At 38.1% G+C, this 24,071-nt stretch overlaps 1 protein-coding gene across 1 annotated transcript in view; it reads right to left on the bottom strand.

Annotated features, from left to right (window-relative positions):
• Positions 1–7,728: 7,728 nt before the first annotated feature.
• G2E3 (G2/M-phase specific E3 ubiquitin protein ligase) overlaps positions 7,729–24,071 on the bottom strand; it is a 64,521-nt gene continuing 48,178 nt past the window's right edge. The window contains exons 13-15 of the mRNA XM_081095215.1: positions 19,529–19,701; positions 10,265–10,452; positions 7,729–9,119 (exon numbers count right to left, since the gene is read on the bottom strand). Coding sequence (XP_080951341.1) covers positions 8,863–9,119; positions 10,265–10,452; positions 19,529–19,701 — 618 coding nt within the window. The 3' untranslated portion in view covers positions 7,729–8,862. The remainder of the gene's footprint in view (positions 9,120–10,264; positions 10,453–19,528; positions 19,702–24,071) is intronic.

Below are 24,071 nucleotides of genomic sequence, written 5' to 3'. Positions count from 1 at the left end.
AAACAACTTTCAAATTTATATGAGAAATAAGTTAAAAATTACCCTAACAATTACACGAAAAGCACATTTCTATAACACAACATTAACTTCTCTGTTTCACAAATAAAAGTTGTTTATTTTTATGAAAATGAAGACAGATGATCTTATTTTAAACACCACTAGGAAACACCTTGGAAGTGAGCCTACATTCTTTTTTCTTGTGTAATTTTTTCAGTCCAAAACTATTCCTGAATCTCTGTAACCATCTCTTTCTTGCAGTTAATGTCTTGGTGTCACCTATTATTTTTTTCAGCTTTATGAAGGAATAATTGACAAAAGTTGTAAGATATTTGAAGTGTACATCATGATGATTGACATATATATGTATATATATATATGTTGAAAGGATTCCCCCCTTTAGTTATCACATCCATCACCATATATATGAGAACATTTAAGTTCTACTCTAAGCAAATTTCAATTACATAATGTAGTTATCACAACAGTTACCATGTTATATATTAGGTCCTCTGACCTTACTCATCTTAAAGGTGAAAGTTCATTACTGACTTATGACTTATATGTACCAGGGGCTGGGAACTGGAGGTCATAGGGAGAGGTTGGTAAAAGTTACAAACCCTTAAGAATTAAATTATCTCTCATTTTTATAGCTAATTGGCATAGTCACTAAGAAATTAACTGAAATATTTACTGCTTTATTTAGTGCTATCACTAATATTTTCAATAGTTATTTTTATCATCATTGGAGGATATGTTTTATTGACTAGAGGAAGGGATGGAGAGAGGGAGGAAGAGACAGAGAAATATTGATGTGAGACACATCTACCACTTCCCTCCTGTATGTGCCCAACCAGGGATGGAACACCAAACGTAAATATGTGCCCTGACCAGGAAGCAAACCCCTCAGCTTTTTGGTGTCAGAGGAGAGCTCCAACTACCTGAGTCACCTGGCCAGTGCTATCACAATATTTTGAAGGAATCACCAGTGATCTAGATGTGTTTTAAACAGAAATGACAGTTCCTGCCCTTTGGAAAGTTCTACTTCAGTTTTTGTGTCCATGGAATAGAAAATACACAGGCTTGCCCATCTTGCAACATCTGACAGCCCGATCTTGTTCATTTGGGTACTTCTACTCTCAAATGCAAATCTATCATTTAACCATTTCAGCTCCACCAGACTTCTCCCTAAGACTACATGTCACATTAACCCTTTGCGGTTGTATTAAATTTGGACATGGGTGTCGTACTGGTCGGAATTAATTTCCATTGAAAGAGCGGTGATACATAACACGCAAGATTATGAAGGATAAACAAGATTTATTAATTCTTTTTTGGAACTACGTCACTACTAGTAGAATCACTACAAACGTTATCACTTTCTACGTCAGAGTCAGTATTCAAGGTGCCAAAATAAAACTCTTCATCGTTACTTTCAGATTCGCAGTACACTTCTTTCAGTAACTTTCTTTTTGCCATTTTGGAGTATTATTTTGAAACTAGAGTCCTGGTGCACAAAAATTTGTGCACTCGGGGGGGAGGGGGGGTCCCTCAGCCCGGCCTGTGCCCTCTCGCAACCTGGGACCCCTCGGGAGATAATGACCTGCTGGCTTAGGCCTGCTCCCTGGTGGCAGAGGGCAGGCCCAATCCCTAGGTGCAGCCCCTGGTCGGGCTCAGAGCAGGGCTGATTGGGGAGTTGGGGCGCGGCCCCATGTCATACACAGAGCAGGGAGGATAGGGAGGTTGCGATGCCACCCTCAGTCACTTTCAGGGTAGGGCCGATTGGGGGGTTGGGGCACCGCCACCTGTCACACTCAAGGCAGGGTCGATGGGCAGGTTGCGGTGCCACCCCGTTATGCACAGAGCAGGGCCAATCAGGGGGTTGGGGCGCTGACCCGTCACTCACAGAGCAGGGCCCATCAGGGAGGTTGGGGCTCCGTACCCTGTCATGCACAGAGCAGGGCCCATCAGGGGGTTGGGGAGCTCCCCCCTGTAACACACAGAGCACGGTGGATCGGGGGGCTGGGGCACCACCCTCTATCACCCACAGAGCAGGGCCGATCAGGGGGTTGGGGTGCCGCCACTCTCACACTCAGGGCAGGGCCGATGGGGAGATTACGGCTCTACCCCATCACACACAGAGCAGGGCCTGTGTGTGTGTGTGTGTGTGGGGGGGGGGTTGGGGAGCTCCCCCCTATCAGGCACAGAGCAGGGCTGCTCAGGGGGTTGGGGCCCCGCCCCCTGTCACACACAGAGCCACAGGGCGATCAGGGGGTTGGGGCACTGCCCCCTGTCACGCTGATCCCGGTGCCGGGAGGCATATTACCCTTTTACTATATAGGGTAGAGGCCTGGTGCATGGGTGGGGCTGGCTGGTTTGCCCTGAAGGGTGTCCTGGATCAGGGTGGGGGTTCCCACTGGGGTGCCTGGCCAGTCTGGGTGAGTGGCTGAGGGCTGTTTTCAGGCTGACTGAAGTTCCCAACCGCTCCTTTTTTTCTTTTTTTTTTTTTATTCTGGGCCAGCTTTACCTTGAGGCTTGGCTCCAGCTCTTAGGCCTCCGCAGCTGAAAGTAGGTTTCAGGCCTGTGCTTACAATGTTGCGAATCTGCTGGCTGAAGTCTGGCGGTATTTGTTAAAATGTTTCTTAAACTGCCCGCTCAGAGGCCTGCAGCGGCAGCTGGGAACGTTGGTTTCCTCCAACGATCCTCCGTCACTGAGGCAAGCAAGCCTCATGTTAGTTTCAAGCTGCCTGGCTGCCGGCCGCCATCTTGGCTGACAATTAATTTGCTTATCTCGCTGATTAGCCAATGAAAAGGGTAGCGGTCGTACGCCAATTACCATGTTTCTCTTTTATTAGTGTAGATAACAAGCGAGCATGCCTAATTACAGTTAAACGTAATTTTAAAGCTTTATTTGAAATTCTGTGAAGTACCTCTGAAGCTTGTCGATTTCTTCACTCTCAAAAGGCGACTGACTCGCCACGGTGTTTTGCATGGCGAGTGTGGAACGACCACGTTTGTTTATATTGAGTTTCGAATCTCCGATTTGTCGGGGCAATGTTTTGGTTTGTGACAAGGTCGCTTAGACACTTAAGAGCTTTCAGGGAAATTATGAACTGATACATGAATGAATAGAGTTAAGATTCGTACGGTTCCTTGCTGTGGTGGCTGAGAGCAGACATACGACTGGAACGGTAAAAAAGCTTTGGTGGCTGAGAGTAGAGAAATGACCGCAAAGGGTTAAAATGCTAAGAAAGCCCTAGCCCAGTGGTTCTCAACCTTCTGGCCCTTTAAATATAGTTCCTCATGTTGTGACCCAACCATAAACTTATTTTCGTTGCTAATTCATAACTGTTATATTGCTACTGGGAGCCAGCACGGCCATGGCATACTCAGCCCCAGGGCGCCTTATGTGCCATGCCAGCTCAGCCTGGTTCAGTGACCCTGAGTGGGGGGGATGAAAGGACAAGAGAATGAAAGCTGGGTCTCCGTGGGATGCTGCCTCCCTGAAGAGGAGACAACGACAGCGTCCACAAGCCGTGTCTTTATTTTATAGCAGATGCCAGAGGCAAAGTAGGGGCGTGATCAAGTCGTTTACAGCATTCTCGTGAGTTTCATCCTCACTAAACTACATGCACCCGAAATCTATCACAAGGCAGGTGGGGCTACGTGTTTGGACCGTAGGTACAAGCTTACAACCACAGCTGTTGGCTATAATTGTGCTGGGAGGGCCCTGCCCTCCAGCTGGGACTTGCAGGTGGCAATGAGAGGACCCTGTCCTTTCATTAGTCCGAGGCTTGGACCTGGCCAAAACACCGTAACCGCGCCCCACAGTTATGAATCGTAATGTAAGTATCTGAAATGCAGGATGATCTTAGGCGACCCCTTGAAAGGGTCATTCGACCACCAAAGGGGTCGCGACCCACAAGTTGAGAACCACTGCCCTAGCTGGTTTGGCTCAGTAGTGTCAGCCTGCAGACTGAAGGAAGGGTCCTGGGTTCACTACTGCATGGACCTCGGTTACAGGCTGGATTCCTATCCCAGGTTGGACACATGTGGGAGGCAACCAATTGGTGTCTCTCTCACATAGTTGTTTCCTTCTCTGTCTCTCCCCCTCCCTTCCATTCTCTCTAAAAAATCAATGGAAAGCCCTGGCTGGTGTGACTAAGTGGATAGAGCGTTGGCCTGCGGACTGAAGGGTCCCGGGTTCGATTCCGGTCAAGGGTACATACCCAGGTTGCAGGCTCAATCCCCAGGGTGCGGCGTGCAGGAGGCAGCCAATCAATGCTTCTCTCTCATCATTTATGTTTCTACCTCTCTCTTCCTTTCCCTTCCTCTCTGAAATCAATAAAAATATAAAATTTTTAAAAATCAATGGAAAAAGATCCTCGGATGAGAATTAACAAAACAAAAAAGTTAAGAAAATGCTAGACATTTATATATAGTATCTACATAAAAATGATAAAAACCTCTCCTGAACAAGGAGTGCATATAATGTAAATTTTAAAAAAATATGCCCCACAGATGATTGGCAGTAGACAAGTAGTCTTAGCTGTAAAGCTAAGACTAAGGTATTTATTTGTTACATTATTATCAGAACCAGAAATAATCAAACCGTGGCTTCAGAGTAAGAGTTAACCTAATTTATTGTACCCCTTTAACCAGCTCTACCTACCCAGATTTTTGGTTTAAATAATTTGTTCTGGCAAACTGTAATTTTTTATTAGGGGATAGTTTTTTAAATATATTTTTTAATTGGTTTCAGAGAAAAAGGGAGAGGGAGAATCATTGTCTGCCTCCTACACGCTCCGTACTGGGGATCGAGCCTGCAACTGGGGCATGTGCCCTGACCAGGAATCGAACCTTGAACTCCAGGGTCATAGGGCAACCACTAAGCCACGCTTAATAGGCCATTAGGGGACAGTTTTAACATAGAATATCTCAGAACAGCTCATTTAAGAGTTTACTAGGCATAAGACAACCGCAGGATCTCTCAAATGTGGAATCTTCTATCTACTTAATAATTTTGGAAACTTAATCTTGTTAAATTCTGACAAGTTGAGTTTATATAAGCACTTCAGTTTTAGTAGCATAAACACATTTATTTAAAAAACTTCACTTAAGTGTCATGTTTTTTGGCTACATCTGATGTGTCCAAAAAAGGGGAGAAATAGGCTGACACAAAATAACACCTAGCACAATACCTGTTCACATACAGTAGGTATTGGAATATGTTTGGCAATTGAAAAAGTCAAAATGAGAACTTAAAACTGGGTTACTTCAAAGCAACCCCAATATTCCTAAACTACATGTAATACACAATCAAGCAATCCATCATTCAGTGTGTTCTTATGATTTGTATTGCATTATTTGAAGCATAAAAACTAGTTTAATAGCTTACTGTAAAAGTAACAATGAAGCAGGTGATAATCACTACATAAAAAGATTACAGATTTATAAATAGAATCTCGTTCTAATAATAATGACTGCTACAGGCAGTCACTGAAAAATTTAACTATTATACTCCCCTTAGAATTTAGGTTTGAGTACGAAAGTTACACTAGCTTCCACATAATTAGGGAAAAAAATTATTGAAAGTTTTGATATAAAGTAGAAGCCAAAATGATTTATTTCTCGTTAGTAATCAAATGAAGGCTTTTTACTTGACCCAAACAGAGAATGGCTTATTCATAAAATAGGAATTAAATATGACAAAATATAAAATCATAAGCTAGTTTCTGATATTTTAAAGAATATTTACCTTAAAACAACCAAGTATAATTGTAGATAATTATGTAAAAGACTTTCAAATGAAGTTCTCACACCAAAAAGTGTAAAGCTTTTAAAACAATGAATATAAAACCAACTAAAGACCATTAAAAGTAGATGCATAATAGGCAAATGTTTGATTTTCCTTGACATTAAGAACAATAGGAAACAAGCTTGAAATATATGGCATTTAGTTTAAGATATTTAAGACATACACATATTTACAAAGGATTATAGCATTATTCCTTTTTAAAATCAACATTAGTAAGAATTGTGCACTGGCTATAACAATAGAAAAAAACCGTAATACCAGTTGACATTGTAACACTGCAGAAAACAACCTACAAGTTTCTCTGATATGCCCTGATTAAACAGATTAATCTTTAAAACATCATACTAATGTAACATCCTTAAATGGCATGCAGAAAACATTTTTCAATATGAATACTTATGCTTCAGTTTAAACTGTTCCTATCCTATGATTATTTATACCACCTTATCCCGAAGGCCTTGTCTACACATAAAATCAGTGAAAGGAGGAATTGAAATACCATAATGTTTTTAATTGTAGCCAAACCAAGCGCCCTTCTCCTCTCCCATCCCTCCCCACCTCAAAAGTGACAGTAATCATCAGCTAAATTACTGCTGCAGGGGAAATTAATTAAAACTACAAATAACCAGAAATTTATTTAGATTTTGTTTGTACTATTTTAGTGGCTTTTTTAAAAAGATTTTTTTGAGTTTTATTTTTTTAAATATATTTTATTGATTTTTTATAGAGAGGAAGGGAGAGGGATAGAGAGCTAGAAACATTGATGAGAGAAACATCAATCAGCTGCCTCCTGCACACCCCCCACTAGGGATGTGCCCACAACCGAGGTACATGCCCTCGACTGGAATCGAACCTGGGACCCTTCAGTCCGCAGGCCGACGCTCTATCCACCGAGCCAAACCAGTCAGGGCTTTAGAGGCTTTTTAAAGTTCATAAAACTGGGTAAATTAAAGAATGAAGTAGCCAATCTATCAAAACATTTTAAATAAAAGCTATATGGCAAGATTGAGGTTTATATTAGATATTCAAACCCTTTTTTAATAATAGGTCCTGTTACTTTCAATAATCTAAAAATTTAACAAAAGACAAAGAAATACCTTAATGTTCTTAAACATTTTAAATGAAAGTGAAACTTTAATTTGCTGGGTCTGTTAGTAAGTATAACAAAGAAAAGTACACTAGGACTATGCTTTAGTTTTCTTTTGGTATTAAGAGAGATATTACCAATATCAAATCAATCCCTTTATTTTTCTTTAAAAATATCAGTAACTGCCCTGGCTGGCATGCTAAATGGTTAGAGCACTGACCCAAGCATGGAAGGGTCTCAGCTTCAATCCCTGGCTGGCTGAGGCATGTGCAGGTAGCAGCCAATGTCTCTTTCTCGCATTAATGTTTCTTTTTCTCTCTTTCCCCTTCTCCCTCCCTCCCACTCTCTCTAAAAAATGTAAAAAATATCCTCAGGTGAGGATTAACAACAACAAAAATCAATAACTTAGGGATGTTTCTCAGGGAAAATGAGAATATGATGATAGCTGACACCTATTTTGTGTATCAGGATAAATGTGGCCCTAGACGGTTTGGCTCAGCAGATAGAGCATCAGTCTGTGGACTGAAGGGTCCTGGGTTCGATTCTGGTCAAGGGCACTTTCCCGGGTTGCTGGCTCAATCCCCAGTAGGGGGCGTGCAGGAGGCAGCTGATCAATGATTCTCATCATTGATGTTTCTATCTCTCTCTCTCCCTCTCCATACCTCCCTGAAATCAATATTTTAAAAAAATCAATATTTTAAAAAAGAAAAAGAAGAAAAATGTGGTTGCAACTAAGCAATTTACCTCTCATATGATTTACTTTGGTGGAAAGCCCATTTATATTTGATAACATTATAGAAATTAGACTTTTCCAATGTCTTCTTTTGTGAAAGTGTATATAATTATGGTGACATGACTATGGATGGGGACATAAACTTCAAATTGTTCTTACATAGTTTCTTGTTACTTTTAGTAAATGGAACAAAAGAGTTTGTAGAAGGAAAGGCGGAAACACATCAGTTAATTCTGCATGGTGAGATTAGAGTGGGTTTTCCATTCTATTTGTATTTCTTTCTTACATATTTCTACATTACCTATAAAATAACAGATACCACTGGCCGGTTAGCTCAGTTGGTTAGAGCGTGGTGCTAATAAAATAACAGATACCTTTCAAGAGCAAAAAAAATAGCAGTAAAGCAATGGTGCGAGCTTACCTATCATACTATCATCTTAAAAATAAATACCTGTCAAATAGCCAAACCACCATATGACAACCCACAGATATCATTCAGATACCTGAAATGAGTATGGATCTAACATGGGGAAAAACTCCTATGATTAAAGCCAAGGCTTTAAAGAATACACTTTTTAATATATTTTTATCCACCTCAGGAGTATTTTTAAGACTATGGAATGTCCATAGATTATAGAATATTTGTGCAATTCCGCTTTTTCTGTAATACGTACTTCCTTAGGCATAATCTAATTGCAGTGTGGGTCTATTTTAATATAATCAGTAATCTAAAAAAACATTTTTAACAACCAATTTAGTGCCATCCTAGAAAAGGATATATGTAACACATACCCCAGAATATGTGCCTTTGATTTATATAACAGAATTTATCAATTAGCTTTTCCATTTAATGCTTTAAAATAAAATAATAATTAGAAATGTGGCATCCTATAGCTAATCCAAATTTACAAAAATAGTGAGTACAAGTTTTTTTCTTATATATACCATGCTACTATGCTTGAAGAAAGTCTAACAGCCATTCTAAAAAAATTTATATTGAACATTATAAAGCATGTATACTAACAAAATAGAAAAACATCAACTTTAAATGGTATACCTTAACAAATTTTTTTTAGTTTAAATGGCCAAAACATTCCTTAATATTCACATCATAAATTTTATTGGACCAAGAAGCTGACAAGTTTGTTCAAAAGTGATAATGGACAGATTTCTGAAACAAAAATATCAATAGCAGCTTTAAAGAAGCATCTCTTTGTTCAAAACATCTTAATGTCCAATGTAGTGAGAGCTTTCTTCTTTTTCTAGTCTTAAAGTGTTTCTTATGGAAAAGTCCATTTTTTCTTGAAATTCTTTATATGTATTGGCAATTGGAAGAGCTAAACAGTTATTACACTTGTTTCCAACAGGAAAATCCATATGAAGGCACTCAACTGAAGGAGTGGGTTTAAATCCAGCAGGTGGAATGGAATTGCAACCAGTTGCAAAAATAAGAATGTCTTCCAATGTTGTTGCAGATTTACCATCTGAAAAGTTTACCAAAAAGAAGAAAAATAAGTTCATTATATATTTCTACCATCATAGACTCTTCCCCATCTTGACTGGGAATGTTGAAAGGCAGAGATTCCCATATCTATGTTGGGCAAACTAAATAACTAAGTAAAGTGTGGTAATAGGAAAACAGTACATTCAATAAATGTTTGAATCTCAAAGTAGGACTCACAAAATCACTTAGTTGACCCACTCATTGTATATTTGAATGCCTTCTCTAATATAAAGTTATCAGAATCCAAGAGGTTCAGTGGATTATGAAATTCCGTCTTTTGGGGATATAATATTCTAAAAACAATATATCATACACTACTTCTAGGTTATTATAGTCAGGCACTGCATATTTTAAAAATTCCTGTTGCCGTAACCGGTTTGGCTCAGTGGATAGAGCGTTGGCCTGCAGACTCAAAGGTCCCAGGTTCGATTCCGGTCAAGGGCATGTACCTTGGTTGCGGGCACATCCCCAGTAGGAGGTGTGCAGGAGGCGGCTGATCGATGTTTCTCTCTCATCGATGTTTCTAACTCTCTATCCCTCTCTCTTCTTCTCTGTAAAAAATAAATAATATACATATATGTAAAAAAAATTCTTGTAGCACACTGGTTGAAAATTACTTAATTAGTTCAATAAATGCAGAGAAAAACTAAACTGTGTAAAACAACAACAATAATAAAAACTTGTCTGAAAGAAGATTCAACTGAAAGTTAAAATATTTTCCACTCTAATATTAAACAAAAAGATTTTACATTGCTAATGCTCAATGATAAACATCAATATCATAGTCCTAACCAATGGATGAGTAATTAACAAGTTTGAGAAAGATGAAACAATTAGCTTTTATACTATTCTATGCAGTGGCCATCACCCATATATTTAAAATTCCTAGGAAGACTTCCTCTTACCTCAAATTATATTAACAAAAACGTTGTAAAATATAATTTTATTCTTAACCTTTCCTCATCAATTTCAACTCAATCACACAAACCTATTTTTAAATGTTTTGTAAATATGGAGTTAGCCAATGAAAATTCTTATTATCAAAATGCAAAACTCAAAGAAATAAACTAATATACTGAAACAAACATTCTAAGACAGTTAGATAAAAATAAAACATCCACATACCCTCAACAGCCTGTAAGTAACTGTTCCAAAATCCCAAAGACTGTGCGTCACATGTGTGTACTGTAAAAAGATCTCTAAGTATTTTTGCAGAAAGATTCTCAGGTTTATGACAGAAGATGCTATAAAATGCTTCTGGATAAGTCTGAATTTTCTCCAAAACTCCAAGAGTTTTCAGGCCCTGCTTAAAACTTAAGAGAAGAAAAGTACTGAGAGAACATTCATACATGTGTTTGATATTACAATAGGGAATTAACATTTCTAGCTTTATTTTTAAATCCCAATTTACCTTCTATTTAAAAAGTCACACTACTACTTTTTTAAATAGTTACCTCTTAAGATTTTAATAGGCAAATTTAAAATCTAAAGTGAATCAATGTGCAATAGTCCCGCCTTACTGGGAGATATGTTCCAAGACCCCTAATAGCTGCCGAAACTGTGGGTAGTACTGAACCCTAATATACTATTTTTCCTATATATACATACCTTTCTCCTTCATAAGCAACTTCTTTAATTCTGCTGGAGATATGGCAGTACTTTCTTCATGGGAAGATAGCCTCTCCAGTAATTTTTGTATTTTTCAGTCCAAACCTATTCCTACATCTGTGCGACCATCCCTTACTTGCAGTAAATGGTTTGGTGACATTTGTTTCAGGGATTCCTTACTGAAGTCTTCATATAAGTGCAATGCTTTCTGGTGCAACGTGTTGTCATCATTCAGAACAAGTTTTCTGTTCATGTCTCCCACCCATAATTTAATATCTTTTCCATCTTAACTAAGCATTTTTCACGCACTGTGGCTATAACTTTTGCAATTTGAGGTGCAATACAGGAAAACTAGGATGAATTTTTATCCTTCTTCACAATTTCACAGATTTGTTCTTACTATAAATCGTAGCAACTCAACATGATTTTTTCTTTCCTTATTGAGGTTGAGAATGTTCGACTTTTCACTTAAAACAGTGGTTCTCAACCTGTGGGCCGCGACCCCTTTGGCGGTCGAACGACCCTTTCACAGGGGTCGCCTAAGACCATCCTCCATATCAGATATTTACATTACGATTCATAACAGTAGCAACACTGCAGTTATGAAGTAGCAACGAAAATAATTTTATGGTTGGGTCACAACATGAGGAACTGTATTTAAAGGGCCAGAAGGTTGAGAACCACTGAAAGGAAGCACATTACGGCTTCTCTTTGGCAATCTGAATTTCCAGTATTACTACTCTTGCACGCTAGAGCCATTACTAAGTAAATAAGGGTTACTTGAATCCAAGCAATGCAATATTGTGACAGTCCATCTGAAAACCATGATGGCTATGAAGAGGCATGGATAAGGTGGATAAAAGAATGATTTACATCTCAGGAAGGGCAAGATTTCTCCATGCTTCTCAAAACAGTATACAATTTAAAATTTATGAATTCTTTATGGAATTTTCCACTTAATATTTCTGAACCGTGATTGATCAGGAGTAACTGAAACTGAGAAAAGTGAAACCATGGATGGGGTTTGGGAGGGACTCGTGTTTACCCTCTTCCTAAACAATGCAAAGACTTTACAACACTTAAAACTAATTACTCTCACTCTTCTTATGCCAGTTAAAAATTCTTCTTAGTTTCATAAATTCCCAAAGTAAACATTTTTGTACAATTAGTTACTCTGTTTACCAATTTCTTTACCATTCCTTCTCACTAGCAACCCTCCCTGATAGAATCGTTTACCTCTTGTATCCAGTAACCTTGCTAAACACTTTATAGAAGAATTTCTTACATTATTTTAGGTTAGACAATCATGCAGGCTACAAATGATAATTTTAGTTCTTCTAATCCTTAGTAACATTCACTTATTCATTTGGTGTTGTTGCTCTGCGAGGGTCTTCAGCATATTGTGGAAACGAAGAGAGTAATTATGTATATTCGAGGCTTCCTTTTATAAACCCTTATCAAAAACAAATACTTTAATCACTGCTATTTTAGACCCTCACTAATTATTTGTATGCTTAAACTTATTAATTCCTTTGAGACATGTTTAAAGGTACAAATAGATTCAACTATTCAATGTTCCTAAAGAATTTGTTCTTTTTTACACTATTATTAGGGTCATTTAAGGACAAGACTTCTTTTTAAAGATTAGAATCTCATTAATTTATTTTGTGTTAAAGTCATTTCTTTAAAATGCAATTTAAGATCCTATCTTTTAAATACACAAAAGTCTAAGCTATTTATGTGTCACTCTTACCAATCTAAATTTAGAGTATTTTCCTACTTTATAGTGTGCTTTCTCTGAACATGTGTTTTCTTTGCTTGTTTTTATCCTATTTTCGGTCCATTATCTTCTTTTTTTAAAATATATTTTTAATTGATTTTTTATAGAAAGTGAGAGGGATAGTCAGAAACATCGATGAGAGAGAAACATTGATCAGCTACCTCCTGCACACTCCCTACTGGGTATGTGCCAGCAACCAAGGTACATGCCCTTGACCGGAATCGAACCTGGGACCCTTGAGTCCACAGGCTGATGCTTTATCCACTGAGCCAAACTGGTTAGGGCTCATTATCTTCTTTATTTCGCCCCCAGACCTCACCAACCTGGTTTGGAAGTTACATACGCTCTTCCTGTTATTTTAGAACATAACTTAAAAGATACATACTTGATTTAATAATCTAAAGCTCATTGATGCTTCCTCATTACTACCTCAGCAATACAAGTCCCTTAAAACAATAAACCCAACAATATCCATTCACTTCTTACAGATTAATTTTTCAGTAATATTTTAATTATTTTAACCATTTTACCAAAATTTAGTTGTTTTTCAATGGCCAATACTCATTTTTATTTATTCATATTTTCCCCATACCTGTGCTCACTGCTGCTTCTTGTATCTTTTTCTTTCTAGGTTCAGTTTTTCTTCCCTAAATATGTACTTAATTAATCTCTTTAGGAAAAAAAAAACCTGTCTCCAAATGTCTATTTCTCTCACTCTTGAATGATAATGTAACTAGTTTGTGAAGTTATTACCAGGGCTATCTGTTTTCATTGTTGACATTACTGAAAAAAAAAACACACCACAAAATGCTTCCAGTATAACTCATTTTTACAAGTGTCTTTTGGCTCAAGAATGCAGTTTCACCACAAACTACACTACTTTGGCTCATTAAGCCCTGTGATCCTCAAGAACTTTTTCTGCAGCATTTTCTATTTTATTTTATTTATTTTACTTCATAATCCTCACCTGAGAATATGTTTTTATTGATTTTGGAGGAGAGAGAGAAACACTGATGTGAGAGAAACATCGATTGCTTGCCTTCTGGAAGCCTCCTGACCAGAAATTATATCCTCAACCTTTTGGTGTATAGGATGACACTCGAATTAACTGAGCCTCTAGGCCAGGGCTTAAGCAGCGTTTTCTATAATACTGCCCTGCCTCCATCTTGTTTATTTAGTTAAATATATGTTTGGGTTCTCTTATTCTAATTTTCATAAAACCTCGTTTTCTTTTTTTTTTAAATATATTTTATTGATTTTTTACAGAGAGGAAGGGAGAGAGATAGAGAGTTAGAAACATCGATGAGAGAGAAACATCGATCAACTGCCTCCTGCACATCTCCCACTGGGGATGTGCCCGCAACCCAGGTACATGCCCTTGACCGGAATCGAACCTGGGACCTTTCAGTCCGCAGGCCGACGCTCTACCCACTGAGCCAAACCGAAAACCTCGTTTTCAATCTTTCTCTGTTATGAACAAATCCTCATATTCCTCTTCCAGATCACTAGTTTTTTCTTGACCTGCCTACCATTTAACAAATACTATTTTTCATTTCCATGATTATTTTTGTGTCCTTTTTCTTGTCCTCCTGTGGGTTATTTGACTTTTTAAATTCCTTTTTTATCTATAGTGCTGTTGATTGTATTTTTTTGTATGTTTTCTTTTTAAATATGTGTACTGGTACCAACATTTTATAACTCTTACCTCTAAGTTCTTTTGCTTTTCCCTGTACATAATGTAATTTCCTAAATACTTCTTCCACATACATTTGAACCACATAAAATGTTACTGTAATTTTTGACTCAACTATGAAACATGATTTAGAAAACACAAAAGAAAACATGCCTTTATTCTTTTTATTTTTTCATCCTTCCCAATGTTTCACAATTATCCTATATAGTAAAAGCGTAATATGCTAAGTGTCTAACGGATTGGTTGACCATTTGGTCGACTGCTCAACCAGTCGCTATGAAAAGCACTGACCACCAGGGGGCAGATGCTCCAACCAGCAGGTTAGCTTGCTGCTGGGGTCTGGCTGATTGGGAATGGGTGAGAGGGCTGGACATGCTCTGGAGCCCTCCCACAGTCCCTCCCTAGCCAGCCGGCCCCCATGGCCCCAATCAGGGCTGGGCTAGACGACCCTGATCGGCCCCAGGTCGACAGCCGGGCAGACGGACCCCACCCATGCACAAATTCGTGCACCAGGCCTCTAGTACCTTTAATAATTTGCTTTCTGTTTCAGAAATTTCTTATAGACTTTATTTTAGGGTAGGTCTGCTGGTGACAAATTCTCTTAGTTTTACTTCAGATAAGAATGTCTAGATTTCCTCTTCATTCTGCTGTGTCATTCCTGGGTTCTGAGATCCTCAGCTGGTCTGCTTTCATCCCCTCACCTTTCAGTCTTATGTTTATTTTACATGTAATTTTCAGGTTTTTAACTGTACTTAACAGAAGTACATGTGGTCATTTTCCAACATAGAAGTACTATTTGATTCATTTTGTGTGTGTTTCTTTTCCAATTGTTTGTTTTCTCTTTTAAATCACTACACTAAACCCTCGATTTTGCAGACCTAGATTTAACAAACAAAGTTTCTGGTCCGTATGTCATATGTAAAAATTAACACCCTGTTAATTCTAAAATGCTTTTAAAACCAAGATTTGCTGACAATTAAATTAGCTGGTTATTTTTGGTATTAATTCACTGTTATTTTTAACAAATTTTAGTGAATAGGCTGTATGTTGGAAAAAACACTGTAATAATTTTGTCAACATAAGTAAAAATTACACATCTACAACTATAGTTTACATACTTAAATCCAAGAGTCACCAGTCATAAACAGTGTTTGGTGAATGATTAGCATATGATCATACCACATGACACCACCTGTGTGCATTTGTTTACTCGGGGTGACAGGTGATTTTAAAATTACTGTAATACATATAGAAAACTTTTCTGTGAAATCAAACTTTTTATACATACTTAATTTTAATTACATAAACATTTCTACATAAGTAAAAATAGGTAAACTACTTCGTCAATTTTTTAACATACACACAATCAGACAACCTAATTTATTATGTAATAGACTTTCAACTTTAACGAACTCCCCCACGCCCGAATTAGTCCATTATATTGTGGTTTTACTATACTAATATTTTATCTCATTCGTTTTGTTTTGTTATTTAAATTCTTGAGTGCTATTCCCAATACTTGTTTTTTTCGATGTTTGTGTGTTTTGCCTTCTATATGCAATGCCTCTTCTTTAGCAATGTATCTATCATTAGTGCTCCCATTAGGCCCAGACTGCAGCAATTTCCAAACACAGTTGCTATGTATTTGCTTTTGCCTGGCACTCTACAAGTTCTATGAGTCCTAAAATCAATTACTTTGTTAATTTCTTTGCTTCAGATGAGTGTACATGCAGGATGCCAAACCCAAGTTTGTGCAAACTGAGGGTTCTGATTTCATATGACAGCTAGGGAATTTGGCTTTTGGTTTCTTGTTATTTCTGACATCTATAAGACTCTTATGAGTTCAGATACATATTTACAATTTTTTTTCATTATACGATATTTTATCTTTTACATTGGAGGGATTACTCTTCCACTTTTATCTTGTCCTCTTCATCTTTATCTGCCTAACTCCTATTTATCATTCAGTTTTAATTTAAACACCAATTAAACAGATAGGGAAGCACTTCCTGACATCTAGATTAGTCATATCTATAAAAACAAAACAAAACAGAAGAAATAAACAATTATAAATTCTCTGAGTTAGCAATCAGAAAAGTCCATCTGAAGATACATGAACTACTTGGGGAAATAAACATCTCTTTCACTAAGAGATGCACTTCAAATTTTAAAATAACCACATCAAAATTTATATGGGGTTATTCTGTGTATTAACCATAATTATAAATGGTAATTCTATTCATATAAAATTTTACTATTTGAGAGGCCTATAGTCAGGATATTTGGATACATTTAAAAGAGCTATGTAACTTTTTAAATTGCAATATTAAAAATATATTGGGAGTTATATTCAAGTTTATGGTATTATATTTTAATTTGTGAGTGTGTTGGGGAACATCCTAAATGTCCATCTATAGAAAACTGGTTGGAAAAAAAAAAAAAAAGGAAACTTGAAAAAAACCCACATAATGATATATCCAATTAACAGAGTTCTATAGAACGCTAAAACAGAATGAGGACTATGTCTATTTACTACCATGGAGTGATCTCCAGAATATTTTGACCAGTAAAAAAAAAGAAAAAAAAAGGTGAATGGTATCTTATCTAAGCGAAATGAGTACACATACACTTATACAGTTACCTGCTATTATTTAAAAAATAAAATATTGAAAGAATAAACAATAAAAGCCACCAAAATGATTACGTCATGAGGAATGGAAGGTAGATGTGATAAAGATAAAAGCTATACTTCTTTGAATACAATTTGTATCACAGAGCTGAGTTCTTTCAATGTACTGTAGTTTCATATAAAATTTTAATTAAAAAAACACTAAAAATAAAAAATGAAAGAAGCATACCCAGTTGGTAGTATAACAACACAAAATATATTAAAAATGACTTTAAGACACAGTAATTTGACACTATAGCCCTAGAACAAAAAAATAGAAAAACAATTTTAACCTGTTTAAATAGTATTTGTTATTGGTGATACTGTTGGTATTTTCTTTTTTTTTAAAGTATATTTTTATTGATTTCAGAGAGGAAGAGAGAGGGAGAAATAGAAACATCAATGATGAGAGAGAATCATTGATCGGCTGCCTCTTGCACACCTCCCACTGGGGATCGAGCCCACAACCCAGGCATGTGCCCTTGAACAGAATCGAACCCGGGACTCTTCAGTCCACAGGCCAACACTCTATCCACTGAGTCAAACTGTCTATGGCAGTATTGTTATTCTGAGATTACTGTTTATAAAATATGGAATATGTCAAGTGAGTAATTATTTCACACTAGAGGCCCGGTGCACAAATTCTGCACAGGTGGGGTCCCTTGGCCTGGCCAGCAATTGAGGCCTATCGGGGGTTCAGCTCATCGGGGGAAGGGAGCATGGGAGGTTGGCCTGCCAGTCGGGGGATGGCCAACTGGGTGAAGGGGTCATGGGAGGCTGGCCAGGTGACCGGGGGGAGGGGCTGCGGGAGGTTGGCTGTGGGAGCACATTGACCACCAAGGGGCAACTCTTGAGTTGAGCATCTGCCCCTAGGGGGTGACTGAAGCTCCCAACCGCTCCTTTTTTCCTTTTTTCTTTTTTTTATTCTGGGCCAGCTTTAGCTTTGAGGCTTGGCTCCAGCTCTTAGGCCTCCACTGCTGAAAGTAGGTTTCTGGCCTTTGCTTACAATGTTGCGATCCTGCTGGCTGAAGCCCGGCAGGTTTCTGGGGTTTTGTTTAGCTTCTATATTTGTTACATAGTTGCTTGCAGCTCAGAGGCCTGCAGCGGCAGGTGGGGAACGTTGGAGTCCTCTGTCACTGAAGCAAGCAAGCCTCATGTTAGTTTCAAGCTGCCTGGCTGCCGGCCGCCATCTTGGCTGACAGTTAATTTGCATATCGCCCTGATTAGCCAATGGGAAGGGTAGCGGTTGTACGCCAATTACCATGTTTCTCTTTTATTAGATAGAATTCTAATTCTCCAGTGACTTTGAGAACTAGGATTGTCAACATGAGACAAAGGAAAGTTAAACATCTTATAGAGTGAATTTGAAGTATCAGTATAAACTCATAATGTATTCTATCTTAAAAACAACAAAACAAAAAGCAATGTATTTCCTAGTTTTAGTCCACTGAAAAGGCCTAGAAACAATGACCAACCTGGCAAAAATTAGCATCCCTAGCATCCAGACTCTGGTTTTGAAATATCATTTCCCATTCAAAGAAACAAAGGTCCATTAGCACAGTATAACAAAATGAGACTGAAACATATTACTATACCACATAGCAAGGTGGCTCTCAAAGACCATTAAGGGTCAACCTAAAAAAAACTCAAACATAAAAAGGCTTATACCGGCAAAAGTTGAGACAATTTGAACTTCAGTAAAGATAACTGTAACAATTTCAACACAAGTATATTTAAATCTATGGATTAATGATACTAAAATTTAAAGAAAAACTCGATTACTTTTGAGATAACATGATGTCTGATAATAGTTTGAAAATAATACTTGAGTCAATAACAAGGGTAGGTTAGATGAACAAGACTGGCCACAGGTTGATTGATATGGGTCATGATTACATGCCATACCATTCTTCCTACTTTCAAATATATTTTGTTTTTCATTATTAAAAAATAGAGTATGAGGACATATGTAAGTTTTCAAAATTAATTAAAAGTATTATTGGAACAAAAAGTTTGAAGACCAGTGTTCTAAAGCTAAAGAGCAAGAATCACATCTACAAATAGAACCAGAGACATAGAAGGATCAAACAGGCTGTCCTACCTATGAGGGAAGATGGGAGGTGAAGGGGTAAGAGATCAACCAAAAGACTTGTATGCATGCATATGAGCATAACCAATGGACACAGACAGTAGGGGGGTGAGGGCATGTGCTGGGGCATGGGAGCGGCCAGAGAGAGGTCAATGGGGGAAAAAGGAGACTTATGTAATACTTTAAACAATTAAGAATTTTTTTTAAAAAATCACATCTACCGTGTTAATCAAAGAACACTCAGTACTTATTACCCAACAGACAACAGGTGCTCAATATACAGTTATTAAATTAATGAGGAGAGATAAAATAGTTGGCTTAAGTGGTAAGAATTTTTAAAATTTTTATTTAGAAAAATAATTATAAATTGAGATGATGATTACTCTTCCTACATAAGCATCATATATGCAATTCTATATAGTATGGTCAGAACAGTAGTCTTCCTTAACGGGTTAGTTTTAAAATTATTTAAAATTTTTATCAAATATATCTCACATTATAAGATAATTAACATGTAATTTGAGTAAATTTTCCACATATAAATAACCTACCTTTCAAAAGGTGCTTGGACTCTTTTAATTACATGGTAAGCAAGTATGTCTTTTGCCAATAAATATTTGTCACTTAATGATGTTATAATTCTTAGACATCCAATAAGCTCTAGGTAGTTATAGCATTCATTCATAATTGAGTTTAAGTCAGCTACATTTGTTGCACTATTTATCTGTAATGAAGAAGAAAATATACCAAGTTTCCACTTTCACTTGTAAATGATACTTTACATTTCAAATGACACATTATTTTATACTCAATTCTTGAGTACACCAGAATGGAATGAAAGTATACCAAAAATTATTTTTCTAGAATAAATACCTGACAATCCAGTTTAATAAACATTGTATACTTCTTCTTTCAAGAAACCTTGAGTATAATGCCCCTTTAATATAGGAAATTGCTTACATAAAAGGCACTAATTGACATAGAACAGTTACATAGCACTGGAGAGGCAAGAGAAATTACCTGAGATTTCATGAAAGAGAAAGAATATCAGCTGAGACTTAGATGACTACAACCAAAAGAGTATTTCAGGGAACATCATAAACAGAAAAATTCTTGACCATTTATGTGCCAACACTTTCATATAGGTTAGCATATATGAACACTTACAGTAGGAGAAAGATAAAAATACAAGGCAGTCAATAGAAAATTTCCTTGCAATTTCTTCTTTCCAAAAAACTCTTCTCCCAGAGACTTACATGGATTCTCTCATTCTTATTAGGTCTCTGCATTTCTCCAAAGTTTTTCCTGACTACTTGGTTCAAAATAATAGTTGAATGTATTTTGCCTTATCCTCCCAAATCCACCACACTGAGTTTTAGCTAGGTGCATAGCCAAATTTTCCTTGCTATATGTGACTAAGGCTGTCCAATGGGATGAGTGAAAACGTGTCAAACTGCCCCCGCCCACTCTACTTCCATTTTTTCTCCATTAAGTGCAAACTTCAGTCATGTAGATGCAAACACTATCCTAAGTGATTACATAACAATGAGAGAATGGAATCCAATTCCCTGGATGACCAGATGTACCACTACTATAACTCTAAAATGAGTCATTTCTGTAAAAATCAAATAGCATTTTATGTTTTGTGAGTAGATGTCTGTCACAACTACTCAACTCCACCATTATACTGTAAAAACAGTCACTGACATATAAAAAGGGGTGTGTAGTTTCAATAAAACTTCATTTACAAAAAAGATGCAGCAGGCCAGACTTGACCTACAGCCATAGTTTGCCAACCCTAACCCCTAAAATCTAAACAGATTTTAGAGAGAAATAAATATCTGCCATTTTTTTGAGACACTGTCTTTTGGGTGTCTATATTATAGCACCTTAGCCTCAGCTCTAACCTATTATACCCCAAGCATTATCTATCTCCTTTCTCATATTCTGTTTTATTTTTATAATATATTTTACTACATGATGGCACAGTTGACCCTTGAACAACATGCGTTTGTACTGTGTGGGTCCTCTTACATGTAGATTTTTCTCTCTCTCAATACAATCAGCTCTCTGTATCTATCCATGGGTTTTACATCAGCAAATGAGGAGGGCTAATAGTATGCATTGTTTTATACCATTTTATATAAGAGATTTGAGCATCTGCAGTTTTTGGTATCTGCACGGGTTGGAGATCCTAGAACCAGTCTCTCGCAGATACTGAGAGACAACTGTAGTTAAGTTTGGGCAAACAAAAAATTATATGTGGATTTCTGACTGTGTGGGATTAGGTGCCCGTAACCCCCATGTATTGCAAGGTCAACTATACTGCCCAATGCAGGAGCTTCCATGATGCGCACTGGCCATTTAAAAATAAACAGCACCACGGACCTGGTGCCAACAAACCAACATTTGGCTTCCCCCAAGTGGTACACAGGCCTCGCCACCACTCTGGAGTGAAACCCCACCAAATCACAGCCAACATTCCGTGGCGCAAAATGCAGCCCACAGCCCAGCCCAAAATGGTGGCTATGGATGCTGGATAATGACATCACATAGCAACGCCTGGCTTCCTATCCCTAGCGACTAGCCTCCTTGGAGTTTGTTCAGCCCAGCATCCTGACTTGCTTTATAGCCAGGTACAAACATTTTACAGTTTAACCAAATGTTTGTGAAGCATTTCCCCTTGCCTCATCTCATTTGATCTTCATAGAAGTCCTGGAGTAGAAGATAGTAGGCTCAGTAGAATCCTACAATCTTTTCAGTAGAAAGATGGGAATAGCAATATTAAAATATTTCTTCTAATTAATTTCCTTTTAATGTGCATGAATCCATGCACCAGGACACTAGTATGTTATATATTTATTTATCTCCTGACTTCCCTCTAAAACAGTGGTTGCCAACCTTTTGGACCTCACAGACCACCCGTTGGTGACCACTGCTCTAAAAGGGAATTTCAAGGAGATAGGGATTTTGGCTCCCTACTCTGTCTTCAGTGATAAAACAGTACTGGGTACATAGTATTTACTAAATAAACAAACATTGCTTAGGAATACAGAAATAGAAATAGGTAAAGCCATGAGGAGAGTTGGAAGTCTTAAATGACCTAATGAATAACATGAACTTTGTTCAATAGGCAACGAGAAGCCATTGAGCATTCCTGAGAAAGCAATGTGGTCAAGATTGTACTTTTAAATTACCCTGAATAAGAATATCAGAATGATGTCCTAATTGCTTACACACAGACATAATTAAGTTTGGTATAGTAGGCACACTGAAAATAAGGAAAGGCAGATGGCTTGACACAGACTGATAAAGGGAATGTGAAAGAATGAAAACAACCCCTTCTCCATCATGTCTTAGACACAAGATATCTCTTGAAAAGTACAGGAAAATCAAGCTGAAAAATTCTGGGGAAAAAATTTAGTTCTGTTGAGCGCAATGTGCGAGCAAGAACCAGATCTTATCTTCACACAAAATATAGGGGCTCAAAAATACAGGTCTGGGAATCATTCAGAAAGGTTATAGGTGAAAAGAAGCTTTCTAAATATTATAAAATGAGGACTGTTAAAACAACACTGAAAAATACCTCTTTCAGGGGTAGGAAGAAGAAGTATTAAAAAAGACAAGTAGAGACGACCAAGATGGCAGCATAGGTAAACACCTGAACTTGCCGCGCGCAACCACATTAAAACTACAACTAAAAGACAAAACAAGTATCATCCAGAACCACGGGAAGGTTAGCTGAGTGGAAATTCGACAACTAGAAGGAAAGAGAAAAGCACATTGAGTCCGGTAGGAGGAGCAGAGGTGTGGAAGTGTGGAGGTAGGGAGGCAAGTGCGAAAGGGGCTGGCAGCTGGGCATGCTGTCGTCGTTTTCAATTGGGAGGGAGATACAAGCTCCCGACTCCTCTGAACTCGTTCCGGGCCAGAATCTGGGGACCCAGACTCACACAGAAAGAAACTGGACTGTCTGGCATCAGGCCAGAAGGGGAGGGCGACTTTCTCACAGAGGTGCTTGCAGCGGTCATTGTTCCTGCATGGAGCTGTGGGTCACAGAGACCCAGGGACCTATTGGGAGAGGGCCGACAGGCAACCATTGCTGTTTGCTGTGCCCTGGTGATTCCCTGAGAACCCACCCCACCCAATTTACAACCCCACCCAAGCTGTGTGCAGAGGCTTTTGCATACGAATGGCCTGGCCTTTTCTCTGCCTAAAAACTTGTCAAACTGCACCTGGGTCAGAGAACCCCAGAGCTTCCAAAAGAAGGCCTAAGGCTCGTCAGCAGCCTACATGGCTTCACAGCGGCGCCTCATCTGGGCACCTCCAAACCCCAAAGAGGAGGAATTTGCAGATCTCTCTGTAGCTCCTGCTGGGTAGCGTCAGGCAGTGACTAACTTTGCACCTCCTTGGAGATCCAAGAGCCAGTGTACCCAGTGGTCAGTGTGAGACCATCCAGATTACAACTCTTCACATCCATAAGAGACACACTCAGGGGACAGACTCAGTGAGCGCCAAATCCCCACTGAAGCAAGTCCTACCCAATAAGGATGTCTCCTGCACAGCAGCTCTTCCATTGCAGACACAGCTGGTCTTCACAGCCAACTGGCCTGGAGGTCAATTCCTCCCAATGATACCAACAGCAATCAAGGCTTAACTACAACAAGACTGTGCACACAGCCCACAAGGGGGTGCACCAACAGTGTCCACCTCAGGTAATTAGGGAGGCTGAGTCACTGGGCCCTATAGGACACCTAGCACACAAAGCCACTCTATCAACACAGGGAAACAGCTAAAATGCAGAGACAAAGAAACAGGTCACAAATGAAAGAAATGGAGGAAAGCAAACTACTGGATATAGAGTTCAAAACCACAGTTTTAGGTTACTGAAGAATCTTCTAGAAACCTCTGAGAAATATAGTGAGACCCTCAAGGATACGAAAAAGGACCAATTAGAAATTAAGCATACACTGACTGAAATAAAGAATAATATACAGAGATCCAACAGCAGACTAGAGGATCCCAAGAATAAAGTCAAATATTTTAAATACGAAGAAGCAAAAAACACGCAACCAGAAAAGCAAAAGGAAAAAAGAC

The sequence above is a fragment of the Myotis nattereri genome (genome assembly GCF_964212035.1).
Source record: "Myotis nattereri genome assembly, chromosome: 1".
Classification (NCBI taxonomy): Eukaryota; Metazoa; Chordata; class Mammalia; order Chiroptera; family Vespertilionidae; genus Myotis; species Myotis nattereri.
Note: the sequence above shows the minus strand (reverse complement) of the source record. Positions and strands in the feature narration are given on the sequence as shown.